This window comes from Balaenoptera ricei, chromosome 10 (genome assembly GCF_028023285.1).
Source record: "Balaenoptera ricei isolate mBalRic1 chromosome 10, mBalRic1.hap2, whole genome shotgun sequence".
NCBI lineage: Eukaryota > Metazoa > Chordata > Mammalia > Artiodactyla > Balaenopteridae > Balaenoptera > Balaenoptera ricei.
In genome coordinates this window covers 9789599-9807512 of record NC_082648.1, presented here as the reverse complement: position 1 = coordinate 9807512, position 17914 = coordinate 9789599, and the positions used below count along the sequence as shown (strand labels likewise).

The 17914-nt window shown below is 38.2% G+C and overlaps 1 protein-coding gene across 4 annotated transcripts in view; it reads left to right on the top strand.

Moving 5' to 3' along the window:
• Window positions 1–17914, top strand: part of LRP6 (LDL receptor related protein 6) — a 175729-nt gene that overhangs the window by 63074 nt on the left and 94741 nt on the right. For 3 of the 4 annotated variants that reach the window (XM_059935320.1, XM_059935318.1, XM_059935317.1), the window contains exon 3: window positions 12926–13123. The exons of the other annotated variant lie outside the window; for it this stretch is intronic. In XM_059935320.1, coding sequence (XP_059791303.1) covers window positions 12926–13123 — 198 coding nt within the window. The remainder of the gene's footprint in view (window positions 1–12925; window positions 13124–17914) is intronic. 4 annotated transcript variants of the gene reach the window in all.

Genomic DNA, 17914 nt, shown 5'->3' with positions numbered 1-17914 from the left:
AAACTTCTGTAGACTTACATGTACAGATCATTGTGTGGGTATGTTTTTATTTCTCTTGAGTAAATACCTAGAACTAGAATTACTGGTTCATAGGGTTAAGTGTACATTTAATTTTGTAAGAAACTGCCAGACTATTTTCCAAAGTGATTATACTAGCAGTGTATGAGAGTTCCAGTTGCTGTATCCTCACCAACACTTGGTATTGTTGGTCTTTTTAATGTTAGCCATTCTAGTGGGTGTGAAGTGATATCTTATTACTGATTTAATTTTCATTTCCCTGATGATTGATGAGATTGAGCATCTTTTTATGTGCCAATTGGGCATTCATGTATCTTTTGTGAAGTATTAAATGATGTCTTCTACCCATTAAAAAAGTTAAAGTAAAATTTGCACACAGTAAATTTACACTTTTTTGAGTGGGCAGTTCTGAATTTAGACAAATGCATACATTTGGGTAATCACTACCATAATTAAAATATAGAATAATTCCACGACCCCCCAAAATATATTCTTGGCTTTTTGTTATCAACCTTTCCCTCCACCTGCAGCTCTAGGTAACCACTGATCTGTTTTCTGACTCTATACAGTTTTGTTTTTTCCAGAATGTAACATAAATGGAATCATATATCGTGTAGTGTTTGAATCCAGCTTCTTTCTCTTACCATAAAACATTTGAAGTTTATATGTGTTATTGTGTATGTCAGTGGTTCTTTTTCTTCCTAAAAATATAAACATTTAGTAAATTATAACACAGATACAGAAAATGTGCAAATCATATATATATAAAGCAAATTAAGTTTATAAATGTGAACATATCAATGTGAGCAGCATATAGATAAGAAAACAGTACAGTACCAGCATTCTAGAAGTCCCCTCGTGCTCTACTCCTTCCCCCAGAAGTAACCATTATTCTGACTTCTAACAGTTAAAATAGTTTTCCTTTTTTTTTTTTTTGCACTTTTATTTTTATTACAGTGGTTCTTTTTATTAATGCTGAGAGTATTCTGTTGTTCGAATGTACCATAGTTTGTTTATCCATTCCCCATTTGAAGAATATTCAGTAGTTTTTGGCGACTATGAATACATCTGCTATAAACATTTTCATACAGGTTTTTGTGTGAATACATATTTAATTTCTCTTGAGTAAATACCTGGGAGTGGGGTTACTAGATCTTATGGGAATGTTTAACGTAAGAAACTGCCAAACGGTTCTCCAAAGTAGATGTGCCATTTTGCATTAACACTAGCAGTGTATAAGAGTTTCAGTTGCGCTGCATCTTTGCTAGTACTTTGTATTGTCCATTTTTTAAAGTTTAGTCATCTTACTAGATCTGTAGTGATATCTCACTATAGTTTTAATTTTCATTTCCGTGATGAATAATTATGTTGACTATCTTTTTGTATGCTTATTTGCCATTTGTATGTCTTTTGTTGATGTGTCTGTTCAGATCTTTTGCCCAGTTTTTAATTGGGTTATCTTTTATTGAGTTTTAGGAGTTCTTCATACATTGTAGATATAAGTCCTTTGTCAGATATATATAATGTACTACAACAGATTGAACGCAGAAAGCTCAGATTTTGTTATTGGCAACAAATTGAAGTGACAAGGTCATTTCATGTATTTCCAAGAAAGTATCTGCCTCATACCTAAGTTTTGTTAACCATAGTTTGTCATTCATTTTTTTTTTTTTTTAAAGTAAAAATGGTGTTCCATGAAAAAAGCAGCTAGCTCAGTTGGCCAAGTGCTTTTTCTCAAGACAACCATTCTACATTCATATGCAGCAAAAGTACTTTCTCTGTAGATCCTGTTTTGTCACACAGAATATTAAATGTGTAATCAAAGGTCAAGCTCTAATGAAATTAATAATTTTCTGCCTTACCAATGTCAGTGTTCATTGAGACCGACTTTTCTTTTGTATGTGGTGAAGAATAAATACAGTGACTATTAGTACAGTTGGTTGCCACTCCCTGCACTCTTACCCACCATTGCTTTTGGACTATCAGTGCAAATATCAGCACAAGTAGGTAGTTCAGGGTAATCTGTGCAATTCAAAAAAGTTATTCAACACTTTGAATATTTCAGCACCACTTACATTTATTGTTGTAAACATTCACATAGAAGATCTTTGATAATTAGTTGGTACTGACACCTGATGAACAAACAAAACAGTAAGTCCGGCCATATCCTTAAATTTAGTCATATGTAAGGCAAAATCACGGTTTCTTAGATGACATAATAACTTCCGTTTTCATGTTTGCAGCTAAATTTTAAATTTTGTGTTAATGTAGCTTTGGAAATTGGCGGCACTATGATTTCTTTTATTGGCTTTTCCTCTGGGAGGAATTCAGTAATGGTAACTGGAGAAAGCTTTATTTGTCTCTGTTTTTGTGAGTTTCTCCAGCTGGAAAGCTGTAATAAACATTGTTTGGCTTTTAATGAGGTCATATTTACATTTAAACTATGCAGTTCATTTTTCTTTAAACTCTGAATGATTGTCTCAAAATAATGCCTCAGCTTAACTGGAACCATAATACTATTCACAAAAAGATAACATGTATAAGCCAATGGAAAGATTGCTTTTGTAATACTTTTTCATTTACAGTTTTGCTCAGGGTCTTGGAGTAGATTTCATCCCTTCTTAGAGTCAGAGAACTCTCTCTGATAGATCAGTATCATCTTTTTTAACATCTTTAAATGTAGGCAGTATAGCTATGGGTTGAAGAAGTGAGTTTTCTCATCTCTCCTTTTTAAGCCAATGGGCCATTCTTAAATACAAGACAAATATAAGTAAATTTTCTTTTATTTTAAAATAGAATACTAGTAAATTTCAAAATAAAAAGTTTAAAATAAAAACTTAAAGTTAAGAAATATTGTAAAACAAAGCAGTGTATTTGCTCCTTGATGTGTTTTTGCTCTGGGCACAGTAAAATTTCAGGACTTCAAAAGTAACAAGTTTTTAGATGATAATGAGGTACAGAGATTATAGCAGGTATAATCAAAGGTAGCTAGTAAGAGTGCAAAAGTGCTGTGAACTGAGTTAATCTCGGAACATGTATATAGTTATTTCCAAAACCTGCTACCTTAGAAGCTTATGGAAAATATAGTAGGTATACATTCCATGAGCCATCAGGGTGAAGTCATCACCACACCTTATATGTATCCATGAAAAACCTCCAGGATGAAAGTGAAAAAGGCTAAATAAATACATAAAGCTTAGCAATATTATGAAAACAGTTTTGAACCTGTAGACCTCCTGAAAGGATTCCTTAGATCTCCAGATCTTTTTTTTTTTTTTAATAACTTTATTTATTTATTTATGGTTGCGTTGGGTCTTCATTGCTGCACGCGGGCTTTCTCTAGTTGTGGCGAGTGGGGGCTACTCTTCATTGCAGTGTGTGGGCTTCTCATTGCGGTGGCTTCTCTTGTTGCGGAGCATGGGCTCTAGGTGCGCGGGCTTCAGTATTTGTGGCACGTGGGCTCAGTAGTTGTGGTGCATGGGCTTAGTTGCTCCATGGCATGTGGGATCCTGGACCAGGGCTCGAACCCGTGTCCCCTGCTTTGGCAGGCGGATTCTTAACCACTGCGCCACCAGGGAAGTCTGTCCAGGGATTTTTGGATCACACTCTTGAGAACCACTGCCCTAGGGTGTGGTCTGGATTCAGCCCTTTGAGGTGTCTCAGCTGAATGTCCAGGGTGGTGTTGATACTCTTTACTCTGTCTTGGCAGAACATGTAAGACCACCCGCATTGCTTGACTTCTGGCATTTTAGTTCTGTTCTCAACCTGATAATCCTTGAGGATCCTGTGCGTGCACAGCCTGGTTCTTGGTCCAAGGACTCATGGGGATCCCCCATGAGTCCCCCTCACCCCCACCAATGTAACTTTCTCCTTGTTGGGGCCCTGCAGATTCCAGTCTTTGCCCCAAATTCTCTCTGCCTTCTTAAGCTTGTTGAGACCACTGTTCCTAATTTCAGTTTCAGCTTTCCACACTTTGGTTGGGGAGTTGTCACCAGGTTGAGTCCGGGTGATTTTTGGAGCTCACCTGGTGAGTTTCCTTTGTCTCATGGTTTGTGGTCTCGTGCTGCCTTATTTTCAGTTCCTAGAACAGCTGCCTCATAATATTTTGTTTAATTTTATGATTATTTATAGCTGTCTCAGTAGAAGTTAATGTGTAATAGCTGCAGTTTTGTGAGTTAATTATTGATGGTGGTTATTAGCTTTTTAAATTAGGATGGAGTAAAATAGTATGCGCGAAAACATAGGGACAAAAAACTCAGGGTGTCTTGGGAAGAGCATGTAGTCGCTGTGTTTACAGTAGGGTCAACAAAGGCAGGCCTGCATTAGCTCATTCCCCTGGGTTCTTAGTAGAAGTCATTAACTAAAAATCACTGAGTTTCTCCCCACAGCTCTGACTAGGCTTCACAACCTTTATGAACAGAGTACCGGACCAAGTCACTGATGGTTGGCTGTTAGGGGAAGGAAACAATTTGTCAACTTGGGGCTCTAACTATAGGATTCAAGGTAGGGAACACCAGGTGATGAAACTAGGAATTTAGGCTAGGCCTAAAGAAAGGCCCTGACCCTTTATATAAATGAATATTTCTGTTATATTATTCTACTACCATTGCCCATTTGCTTTAGTTGTCGCCTCATCCTTTCTCACTTGGAAAAATTGAAATAGATTCCTAACTAGTATCTGTGTTTTTCTTCATTTAAATCCAGTAAGCTGCCAGTGTGATCTGTATAAAATGTACAAGTTTGACCATGTCATGCCTCCCCCGCTAAATAATCCAACTTAGCAATGGTTTCCCAAATACCTATAGTGTCAAGTTTAAGCTCCTGAGTACAGGTGTACGGCTCTTTGTGAGATTTGATGCCTTTGTTCTCTAGCCTGATCTCAAACCTTTCATTTTATGATGTAATGATACTGGAATGCATGTAGTACCTTTTACACACAGTTCGTGCCTCGGTGTAACGTTTTCTCCTGATTTCTTATAAACCAACCTGCTCCTCCTTCAAGGCGCAACTCAGGTGTCATTATCTCTGGTTGGACTCATAGCCCCTCTTCTGTTGCTGTCAGAGCAGTGAGGTCACACTTACCTCTCTTATATCTCTATTATATTTGAAAACTGTCTCTTCTGAAAACTCCTTGAATGCCAGAACCATACCTCAAGGGGTGTTTGTCACTTGGTAGGTGCTCAGTGTTAGTCTAGCTGCATTGAAGTGAACTGATGGAAATTAAATAATGGTTAATCCCCAAAAAAGCTTTTCCTATGGAGGAAAATTTGACAAACACCAAAACGTGCAACACCATACAAAGCTGTAACTATACAAACCAATCTTAATAATTAGTATATAAATTACAGTTCTTTTGTGACGTTTAAAATTTTTTGTCAAAACATTAAAAATTATTACTATCTGCTGTAAATGTATAGGGAAATGGAGAAACAGTAAAACTAGTATTTATTTATGTACTATAATTTAAAACATTAGAAATATTATTAAAAGTAGTTTGAGCAGAGTGTGCTGCTGTCTTCTCATTGTATAACTTACTATACGGAACAAACATCTTTTCTATGCCTTGGTGAATTGTCGTATTCCTTTCTATGTTCGGATCAAGCTTTCAGAATATTTAGGCCTTTTTGTTTTCAGTGTTGTGGATTACCTGAGGGAGTCCCTTCAGTGTGAAGTCTTTGCCTCCATCACTCTGGGGTGGCTTTATCCTTTTTGTCGCAATCATTTTCCTCGTTTATGTTGATAACTTGGCCTTGACTGAGTTCTCCTGGCTGCATATCTGTGTAGAGTCTTGAATGGCAGTGGTGTCGACGTTCCCATGGTCAGCTGTTTCTTCTATAACTCCATTTATGTTCAATTCAGATTTCATTTCCTGTGTTACCACTTTTCATTTCTTTGCTGCACCTTCATCTTTCTTGGCCAATTTCCTTTCGATAATTCATTGCCATAAAATATTACATGGGTTTATCAGTACAAGGAGGCAACACAGCTATACACTTTGCTGTCTATGTGTGAGCTGAATAGCAGATGGGCAGAGGCCAATCATAGACTTTGAAAGAAGGATGTGATTGATCACTGATCATCAGACACATCTGTCATTTACATAGTGACTTGTGGAGCTGGCAGTGAAATTTGTACTTTGTGTACTTACAGTTCATATACCATGGTAAGTGAAATTTGATCATGTTGAGCGGGGACTGATGTTATTTAACTAAACTGTGGTAACTGAAGTTCACACGTATTGGAACCGTGCAGAGCCATGACTGCCTGTACAAAATTAAAAACAGGATATTGGAAGGAGCCTGTATGAGGGATTCTGAGGTTTGCTTATGCTTTATTTATGGTAAATGTGCTTCTGAGTTGCTACATGATATATGCATTTAACAATTAAAGATAGTTTGAGAAATTCTGTATTTTGGTAGAGATAGGGTTTACATTTCAATTTTTTTTGAAGAAAGCTTCTACATGATTTTGTCATTTTTAGGTGGTTCTTTGCCCACATGCAGAAGACTGCATCTCAAACAAGCACTTAATTTATGGGACTAATAGCTGATTGGGAAAAGATAAACACAGATACTCAGCTTATCTTCCCAGCCCCTCTTTTTCCTACTCATTATGGAGATCCAAAACAGTGAAAGGACTCACAGTTAAAAGTGAAAAAATTTAGACCAGCACAAGCAACAAAAGCAAAAATCAACAAGTGGGACTACATCATACTAAAAAGTTTCTGCACAGCAAAGGAAACTGTCCCCCCCCAAAAAAAACAACAAAAAACCCTACAGAATGGGAGAAAATATTTGCAAACCATATATCAGATAAGGGTTAATATCCAAAATGTATAAAGAATTCATACAACTTAATTTAAAAAAATCCAATTAAAAAAATGGGCAGAGGAACTAAATAGATCTTTTTCAAAAGAAGTCATCTAAATGGCCACTAGGTACATGAAAAGATGCTGCATGTCACTAATCATCAGGGACGTGCAAAGCAAAACCACAATGAGATATCACCTTTCACCTGTTAGAATGGTTATCATCAAGAAGACAAGAGGTAGGTGTTGGCGAGGGTGTGGAGACAAGGGAATCCTTGTACGCTGTTGATGGGCATGTAAATTGGTTCAGTTACTATGGAAACCAGTATGGAGGTCTTCAAAACATTAAAAATGGAACTGCCATATGATCCAGCAATTCCACTTGTGGATATACAGTTGAGCCTTGAACAACACAGGAGTTAGGGATGCCGACCCTCTGTGCAGTTGGAAATCCACATGTAACTTACAGTTGGCCCTCTGTACACATGTGGTTGCTCTGTATCCGAGGATCCACATCCGAGGATTCAGCCGACCATGGATTGTGTGGTACCGTAGTATTTATCGTTGAAAAAAAATTTGCGTATACATGGACCTGTGCAGTTCCAATTTCTGTTGTTGGAAATGAAAACAGGAGTTTGAAGGGATACATGTACTCCTATATTCATTGCAACTTTATTCACAATAGCTAAGATACAGAAACAACCTAAGTGTTCTTCAACGATGAATGGATGAAGAAGTTGTAGTATATATATACAATGGAATATTAGCCATTGAGAAAGAAGGAAATCTGCTATTTGTGGCAACACAGGGGGGCCTTGAGGGCATTATGCTAAGTTAGATAAGTCAATCAAAGAAAGACAAATATTGTATAATATCACTTAGATGTGGGCTCTAAAAAAGCCAAACTTATAAAAGCGGAGTAGAATAGTGGTTACCGGAAGCTGGGGGCTGGAGGAATTGGAGATGTGTTGTTTTAGGGTTCAAACTTAGAACTAGTAGATAAATAAGTCCTTGAGATGTAATGTACAACATAGTGATTATAATAAACAATACTATATTATAAACTTCAAAGTTGCTAAGAGACTAGATCTTAATTGTTCCCACTGCACAAAAGAAATGATAATTATGTGATGTGGTAGGGGTGTTAGCTAATGCTATGGTGGTAATGATATTTCAGTATATAAATCTGTATCAAACCAATATGTTGTACATCTTAGACGTATGTGTTGTTATATGTCAATTATACTTCAATTTGAAAAAAAATTAGTCTAGGAGGACCTTGGACTTGGATTGTACAATAATAAAAGAACAAAAGGTGCATGGGTTGATTTAATATTTTGTCATTGACTGGTTGCTCTCTTTTTAAAACTCTTCTTGTGGTGAGAGATCTAAATTCTTATCATAAATTCATTCCAGCTTTCTTATTTTTAACGTTGTGAAATATAAACCAGAGGTGAGCTGTTAGCTAGAACATTGCTAAAATATTTACTGATAGAATGACCTGTAAACAGTTGGCACTCAGCCAACTGAGACATGACATTAGCATGTCAAACTACGTAATGAAACGCTGCCACCAAATTCAGTCTGTGATCATTGGAAATCTCTAGTCAGTTTCTCTGCCAACTTATTCTTCAAATGTATTATTTCTTTTCTGCTGGCTGTTGTAGACAAGAGTTCTTTCATGTAATAGCATTATTAAGAATGAGGTATTTGTATGCCTCAGCAAAAGGTATACTTTACCAAATCAGAAGATGGAAAATTTATCTTTCATTTACTTTTAAAAATCTTGTCCTAATCCAGAAATTGCATGAAACATAAATGTGCAAGTTAGAGGTAATAAACAATAAACATTAAGCAAATAATTATATTGATAGTTGTAATGCTATGAATATAAGGTAGTCTGAGAGCTTATGAGAGACTGTATAACCTAATTTGGGATTTAAGGGAAGGCCTCGTAGAGGAAACACGATTTAAGCGGAACTCTGAAAGAGGAAGATAATAGGTAGAGGGAAAGCCCTATACTGCCAGGGAGTGTGGTACCCAGCATATAATAAATGAGGTGAAGAGTGGCATTAGTTGAAGCTGAAGAGATGGGTAGGAGCCAGATAGTACAGAGTTAAAGATTATGTTAATGATTTTGCTCTTCATTCTAAAAGTGAGAAGCCATAAACAAGGGATTTATGACATAAACAGCAGTAGCTAAAGCATATATAGAGCTTCTGCGTGCTTTGCATATATTAACTGCTTTAATTCTTGCAGAAACCCTATGAAGTAGATCTTTTTTGAATCCTCGTGTTATAAGGAATATGAGGGACAGAGAAGTGAAGTAACTCGCTCAAGATCACGTGTCTGGGAAGTGGCAGAACTGAGCTCTGGAATCTGTGCTCTAAATCACCTCTACACTATCTTATAATCCAACTTTTCCACACTTAAAGGGCTTGTAATTATAAATTATACAATTTATAATTGAACAGTTACAACAAAAGAACATTTCTCTGTTACGGTGATATCCGAAATATGACATTCATACCAGTAGGTGTTATATGGTTGAACATCTTTTATTTTAATAGCTGTGTATTTATTTTGATGTGTATTAATATTTACCTCTTTTAAGGCATCACTTTTTGGCCAGAGACCTAGAAATCATCCGCAGTTCCTGCTCTTCCCTCACTCCTCAAGCCAAGTCCTGTCAGTTTTTCCTTCCCAAATAGCTGTTGGCTTTGCCCTCTGACAATTTCTTTTTTGAATGGAATCTTTAATACATTTATATTTTAATGTTATTTACTTGAGTGTAGTCATGTCTGTCATTTTGTTTTCCTTACGTCCTGTTTTTCTTGTTACTTTGCTTCAACTTAACTGCCTCCGTTTTTATTAAGCAGATGTTTTCTAGGGTATCATTTTAATTCCTCTGTTGAATTCTTGTTTTAAAAAATTATTTATTTTTATTTATTTATTTATGGCTGTGCTGGGTCTTCATTTCTGTGCGAGGGCTTTCTCTAGTTGCGGCAAGTGGGGGCCACTCTTCATCGCGGTGCGCGGGCCTCTCACTATCACGGCCTCTCTTGTTGCGGAGCACAGGCTCCAGACGCGCAGGCTCAGCAATTGTGGCTCACGGGCTTAGTTGCTCTGCAGCATGTGGGATCTTCCCAGACCAGGGCTCGAACCCGTGTCCCCTGCATTGGCAGGCAGATTCTCAACCACTGCGCCACCAGGGAAGCCCCTCCTCTGTTGAATTCTTAACTATAATTTTTAAGATATTTTCTTAGTATTTGTTGTAGGGATTATAATATCTTTTAATCACAATGGACTTCAGATTAATGCTAATTTAATTCCAATAAAATACAGAAACTTTGCTCCAGTATTGATCTATGTTTTTCCTTGTCCGTTTTGCTATTGTTGTCATATATTATGTTTCTGTATGTTATAAAACACTAATACTGTGTCATAATGATCGCTTTAAGCAGTCTTTTTTTTTTTTCTTTTTGGCTGTGTTCGGTCTTCTTTGCTGGGCGCGGGCTTTCTCTAGTTGTGGCGAGCAGGGGCTACTCTTGGTTGCGGTGCACGGGCTTCTCATTGTGGTGGCTTCTCTTGTTGCAGAGCACGGGCTCAAGGCATGTGAGCTTCAGTAGTCGCGGCACACAGGCTCAGTAGTTGTGGCTTGCGGGCTCTAGAGCGCAGGCTCAGTAGTTAGTTGTGGCGCACGGGCTTATTAGTTGCTCTGTGGCATGTGGGATCTTCCTGGACCAGGGCTTGAACCCCTGTCTCCTGCATTGGCAGGTGGATTCTTAACCACTGTGCCACCAGGGAAGTTCCTTTTTTAGTCTTTAGTAAGGTTATTTTGTATATAAGACACTTTGGGAACTGGGAAGTCTTGCATTTTTTAAAGATGCTAAGGGAATAACAGAAAAAATGTATAAGCCTTTTATATTAACCGGCATATTACCATTTCTGGTATTCTTGATTTCTTCTTGTGACTTTAGTTTGTGCTGTAACTTGCCTCAATTTTGCTTCCCTTTTCTCTTCTTAATGCTACTATTTCCATATATATAACACCTTTATATGTTACAAGCCCAATAAAACAAGTTTATAATTATTTTTTTGTGCAGTTGTCTTTTTAATCCATTAAGAGAAGAAAAGGGAAAAATATATTTGTCCTGTCTTTTATAATTACCTATATAATTATCTGTATGAGTACTGTTTGCTTTTTCATGTGGATTTGAGTTAACATCTAGGTCACTTCTTTTCTGCCTGAAGAATATCCTTGGTATCTCTTGTAAGGCAGATCTGCATGCCACAAATTCTCTCACTTTGTTTATCTGGGAATGTCTTTATTTCACCTTCATTTTGGAAAGATAGTTTTGCTGTATGTAGGATTCTTGGTTGACATTTTAATTTCTTTTAGCACTTTTAGTGTGTCGTCGTACTGCTTTCTGCCCTCCATTGTTCTGATAAGAAATCAGCTCTTAGTTATATTGTGGTTTCTTTGCAAGTGATGAGTTGTTTTTCTTAGTGCTCGCGATTTCTTTGTCTTTTAACAGTTTAACTGATGTGTATAGTTGCATATATCTGTGTTTATCATACTTAGAGTTTATTAAACTTCATGGCTGTATGGGCTAGTATTTTAAAAATCAAATTAGGGTAGTTTTTGGTCATGATTTATTTGAAATATCGGAACCAAAGTACAATGATCATATTTAGGAAATTAACATTAGTACATTTCTGTTATAGAATTTGACATGCTGTAAAATTTTGCCAGGTTTCCCAGTAATGTCTTTGTAGCATATTCCGCAGCTGATGAGTCCAGAATCATACACTTTATATAGTTACTGTGTCTCTCTTTGTTTATTTATTTTTCTTTATTTTTTTTTGGCTGTGTCGAGTCTTAGTTGCAGCACGCGGGATCTTTTTGTGGAGGCATGCGGGATCTTTTTCGTTACCGCGTGGTCTGCTGGAGCTTCTCTCTAGTTGCGGCTTGTGGGTTTTCTCTTCTCTAGTTGTGGCACGTGGGCTCTGTAGTTTGTGGCACGTGGGCTTAGTTGCCCCGCGGCATGTGGGATCTTAGTTCCCCGACCAGGGATCGAACCCCCATCCCCTGCATTGGAAGGTGGATTCTTAACCACTGGACCACCAGAGAAGTCCCTTACTGTCTCTTTATTTTCCTCCTACCTAGATTAGTTCATCTGCCTTTCTTTGACTTTTATGACATTGATATTTTCAAAGGCAGTTGTTTTGTAGAATGTTCTTTAATTTGGTACTCTCTGTTTCCTTAATGATTTTGTTCAGGTTATGCATTTTTGGGCAGAAATAATATGTAAGAGAATATACATAAAAGAGACGGTATGGGGGCTTCCCTGGTGGCACAGTGGTTAAGAATCCGCCTGCCAGTGCAGGAGACACGGGTTCGAGCCCTGGTCTGGGAAGATCCCACATGCTGCAGAGCAACTAAGCCCGTGCGCCACAACTACTGAGCCTGCGCTCTAGAGCCCACGAGCCACAACTACTGAAGCCCGCACGCCTAGAGCCTGTGCTCCCAACAAGAGAACCCACCACAATGAGAAGCCCGCGCACCACAACAGAGTAGCCCCTGCTCACCACAACCAGAGAAAAGCCCGCATGCAGCAATGAAGACCCAACGCAGCCAAAAATAAAATAAATAAAATAAATAAATTTATATATAAAAGAAAGGTGGAATGTTCTTCCCAGCATATCACATATATGATGCCAGTGTTGATGATGATGATGTTAATTTAGATGATGTGGATAAGGTGGTGTCCACCAAGTTTATTTTCTCTAAAGTTACCATTTTCCCCTTTGTCATTAATAAGTAATTTGTGGGGAGATACATTGAGACAGTGTAAGGTATCCTTTTTGCCAAAGGAACTTTGATCAGATGGTTTTTGCGTCCTGGATGATGCTTGTCTTGAGTCAGTTATTACCATCATGGTGGCAAAAAGATAGATGATTAAAATTTCGATAACAGTTTCTAGGAGTTTCAGTTTTAGTGTTCCTGAGAGAGCTTTCTTTATCCAATAGTTATAATTATAAGATACTTGGCGGTTAACCTGCTTATGTCATGGGTTTATTTTTCATGATTTTTAGGTTCATGTACTGGACAGACTGGGGAGAAGTACCAAAGATAGAACGTGCTGGAATGGATGGTTCAAGTCGCTTCATTATAATAAACACTGAAATTTACTGGCCAAATGGACTGACTTTGGATTATGAGGAACGGAAGCTTTATTGGGCAGATGCAAAACTTAATTTCATCCACAGATCAAATCTGGATGGAACAAATCGGTAAGATTGCCTTATAAATTTATTTTTAAACTTTAAGTCAACCCCGTGATATCTTGATGTAGTAATCAAATTATAAAGCCTAATTTTATTAAGAAGTTAGCATATTATTGGCTTAAGTGTCAAAGGGGAAGAAGAATAGATTTTTAGTTTGCTTTTTAAAAAGGTAACGACATTTCTCATCTATCTTGGTGGCACTTGGAATTTATGGGCTGTATTTTCTCCTTCTTTACTCTGAGCTAATTTAGTTCTGCAGTGGTTCTCTACCAGGGATAGTGCTTCCATTCTCTTGCAGAGTGTTTGGAAATGTGTGGAGAATTTTGGTTAACACTGGGATTGGGAGTACTACTAGCATTTTAGTTCCTGGGGGGCCAGGGATGCTAAACATCCTGTAATGTGCTGGGCACCTAATGTGACAAAGAATCATCCTGTTCAGACTTACCCACCTCCCAGGTGCTGTTTGTGGAAGCTCATTTGATAAATCTGTAGACCAGAACAGGGTTGGCCAACTTTTTCTGTGAAGGGCCAGATCGTAAATATTTTAGGCTTTGTGGGCCATATCTCTGTTGCAGCCATTTACCTCTGCTGTTGTGGTGTGAAAGAAGCTATATATAATACCTAAGGGAATGGGCATGGTTGTGTTCCAGTAAAACTTTTTTTGAGCCAGTGGACTCTAGTTTGCTGACCCCTAGACCAGGAGAAAACCTACTGCATGTATGCTATACCCCAGTATTCACAGAAGACAAAGTTATAGTACATAAACATGGAATTTCTATTCAGATCATGTTCAGATTTAAAAAAAAATTTTTTTTGAAGTATGGTTGATTTACAATGTTGTGTGTGTTCAGATTTTTTAAAATTATTTATTTATTTATGTGTTTATTTAGGCTGCATTGGGTCTTCGTTGCTGCGTGTGGTCTTTCTCTAGTTGCGGCAAGCGGGCTTATCATTGTGGTGGCTTCTCTTGTTGCAGCGCACGGGCTCTAGGCACGTGGGCCTCAGTGGTTGTGGCATGTGGGCTCAGTAGTTGTGGCACACAGGCTTAGTTGCTGCATGGCATGTGGGATCTTCCCGGACCAGGGCTCAAACCCGTGTCCCCAGCATTGGCAGGCGGATTCTTAACCACTGTGCCACCAGGGAAGTCCTGTTCAGATTTTTAAAAACACTTTATATTCTTGTGTTTGGAAGATTATTTAGGTTTCTAGTGGTCTCATTCTAAGACCTCAATAGAAGCCGGGAGCCTTAGGTAGTTGAAGGAATTTTTCAAAGTGTACACATTTGTAACTTATCTGAACTATGAGTCAGGAAGCATTTATAAGTGTTGAAAACCAGGGAAGATTTAAAGAATATATTAAAGTGAACTTTTTAAAATCATGGAGTGAGAGAATTTTTTGCCTTGTTGCAAAAAAGAATGAAATGACTCACAACAGGATGGTTTAAAAATAATTAGAAATAAGTGTCCAAAAAAGTGATAAGTATATGATGAATATAACAACATAATTGCTGTGTTTGAACTTCAAATTTGTCTTTGAGAAGGATACTAGGAAGTGAATATGGCCACTCCGTAGGTTTTTGACTCTCTCGGAATACCCACACAAAAACCAATGGAACAAGATAGCAAATCTGAATACTTACCGTAAAGTTAACCTCAGGCATCCAGAAATGAAAGCAGGTAAGGGCAGACCACTAACAGCCACAAGACCTCCATAGTATTACTGTCTGTGCAAGAGTAAGCTGAGAGAGTGAGTAAAGTATTTCACTGAACTTAAAAGCAGGGGACCTCCAAAATAGCCCCAGCTATTTATTAGACAGTGTAGTGGGCTATATTAAGAGCAGTAGCTGAAATGAGAGAGTGGGGGGTTGCCCACTCCTATATGAGGCAAGTGCAGTGTGTCCGTGGTAAAGACAGAAGAGGATAGAGCAGTCTGGCTCCACAGAATTCCAAAACAGACCTGCTTGAGTTCTCTACCAGGACAGGGTACTACAGAGTAGAGACAAAGTTGAATAGAATAGCGTCAAAATTCAGCACAGTAGGGAAAATTAAGGAATGAAAGGAGAAGGAAAGAGAAGGTTCAGATAAGGATGGGCAGAGGAAGAGCTGGGATATCTCAGAAAGGGAGCTACCATATTTTTTAACATGTGAAAACAGAAGAGTGAATTCTGTAAAGTTAGAAAAACTATGCTGAACACCACTATGTTCTAAAAGTTCAGGAAAACTAATTTCACATAAATAGAAACATAAAAGTTTCAAGGTATAAAATCTCATTTAAGGTTACTATGAAGAATATCTTACATTTATAACAGTATTTTAAGCTAATAACAACTAAACTTTAAATGCGTACTTAGGGACTTCCCTGGCAGTCCAGTGGTTAAGACTCCGCGCTTCCACTGCAGGGGGCTCGGGTTCAGTCCCTGGTTGGGGAACTACGATCCTTCATGCTGCGTGGTGCGGCCAAAAAGAAAAACCAGAAAACAAACAAACAAAAAAAACCCATGTACTTAAACTCTACATTTTTTTCCCAAACATTTAGTGTTTATGATGTCACAATGCATGTCTTTATACCTTGTGTATCCATTAACACATTATTATAGTTAGTTATTTTTACTACTTTCGCTTTTAAGTGATTTGCTCACCACCATTACGGCATTAGAATATTCTGAATTAACCCTATATTTATCTTTACCAATGAGATTTATACTTTCATATGTTTTCCTGTTACTAATTAGCACTCTTGTTTCATCTTGAAGAAGTACCTTTAACATTTCTTTTAAGGCCGATACAGTGGTGATGAACTCCTTCAGCTTTTGCTTGCATGGAAAACTCTTTATCTCTCTTTTCATTCTGAAGGACAGCTTTGCTGGGTAGAGTATTCTTGGTTGGCAATTTTTTCTTTCAGCGCTTTGACTGTATCATGTCACTCCCTTCTGGCCTGCAAGGTTTCTGCTGAAAAATCTACTGATAGTCTTATGGGGGTTCCCTTGTGTGAGACAACTTGTTTTTCTCTTGCTACTTTCAAGATTCTCTCCTTGTCTTTAACTTCTGACATTTTATTTATAATGTGTCTTGGTGTGGGTCCTTTTGGATTCACCTTTTTTGGAAGTTTCTGGGCTTCCTGTTTCTGGATGTCTGTTTATTTCCCCAGGTTGGGGAAGTTTTCAGCCATTATTTTGGGATAAGCTTTCTTCCCCTTTCTCTCTATCCTCTCCTTCGGGGACCACTGGCATGCAAATAGTAGTCCACTTGATGGTGTCCCATAAGTCCCTTAAGCTATTTTCACTTCCTTTTATTGTTTTTTCTTTCTGCTTCTCTGACTGGATGAATTCTACTGCCCTGTCTTTGAGTCTGCTGACCCTTTCTTCCACTTGATCTAGTGTACTCTTGTACCCCTCTATTGAATTCTTTATTTCAGTTACTGCATTCTTCGGCTCTCTGATTTCTGTTTGGTACTTTGTTCTCTTTTTATTTTTTTTGTTGTTGAAATTCTCACTTTGTTCATGCATTGTTCTCCTGACCTCAGTGAGCATATTTATGATTGTTGTTTTGAACTCTTAATCACGGAAATTATGTATCTTTGTTTCATTATGAAGTCTGTTTCTGGAGGGGTTTTTTTGGTTTGTTTGTTTGAAACATATTCTCTTGTTTCTTCATTTTCCTTGACTCTCTGTGTTGGTTTCTGTGCGTTAGATAAAACAGCCACCTCTCGCAGTCTTGACAGAGGAGTCTTGTGTAGGATATGAACCTTAGCATTCAGCTTGGCCTGAGCTCTTGGTTGTCTCTCAAACCTTTGTGATTGTCCAAGCTGCCTTCTTTGTTCTTCTTGCTCCCAGTAGTTGAGTGTGTGCCAGGATTTGTCAAGTGTTCCATAGAGGAGGATTGCAGTCGGTACCTAGGTGAAGCCTGTTTGGAAGTCAGACCCCCAGGCAGCAGGGAATATGCATGTAGTTTGAGCCCTTCTATGGAGAATGTTGGAGATAGGCTTTTTTTGCCTGCTCCTTCTGCTCTGGACCCAGCTTATAGCTGTGGAAGAGGTTCCTCCTGTACCCATTAAAAACTGCTTCATTATTTGCCATAGTCCTGTGGGATTTGTCAGTGCAAGCCCTGTTGACTTTCAAAGCCAGGCGAGCCAGGGGCCCATTCTTTGAGTGACATCCATGAAATCTGGGGTACCAGATGTGTGTACAAGCTGATTCTGTGTGGAAATACTGGAGATTTGGAGTGGGCTAGTGGGAGAAGGCAGAGGCAGTATCTGCTGGCTTCCCTTGTCTCCTAGGAGGATTGCACTTAGCCCCTGGATGTCTGCCAAGTTAGAAGCCTGAGCATTAGACAGCAGCTTTTAAAGTATGAAAATAGACCTCTTTTAGGGAAAGACTGGAAGATGAGCAATTCTGACTGCTCCCTCTGTGCTGAGCTCTGCTGGGCTCGACATCTTATGTAAGCCTAATGGTAATCGAAAACAAAAACCTGTCCTAGATATACAAAAGATTAATAGAAAAATCATCAAATCACAAAGAGAGGAAGAGAAGAAGGGAACAGTTGAAATACAAAACAGCCAGACAGCAACAAAATGGCAATAGGAAGCCTATACCTATCAATAATTACTTTATATGGAAATGGACTATATTCTGCAATGAAAACATGTAGAGTAGCTGAATGGATAAAAACACAAGACTCACTGTATGTTGCCTGCAAGAGACTCACTTTAGCCTTAAGGAAACACACACTTTGAAAGTAAAGGGATGGAAAAATGTATTCCATATGAATGGAAACTGAAAGAAAGCAGGGAAGCTATACTT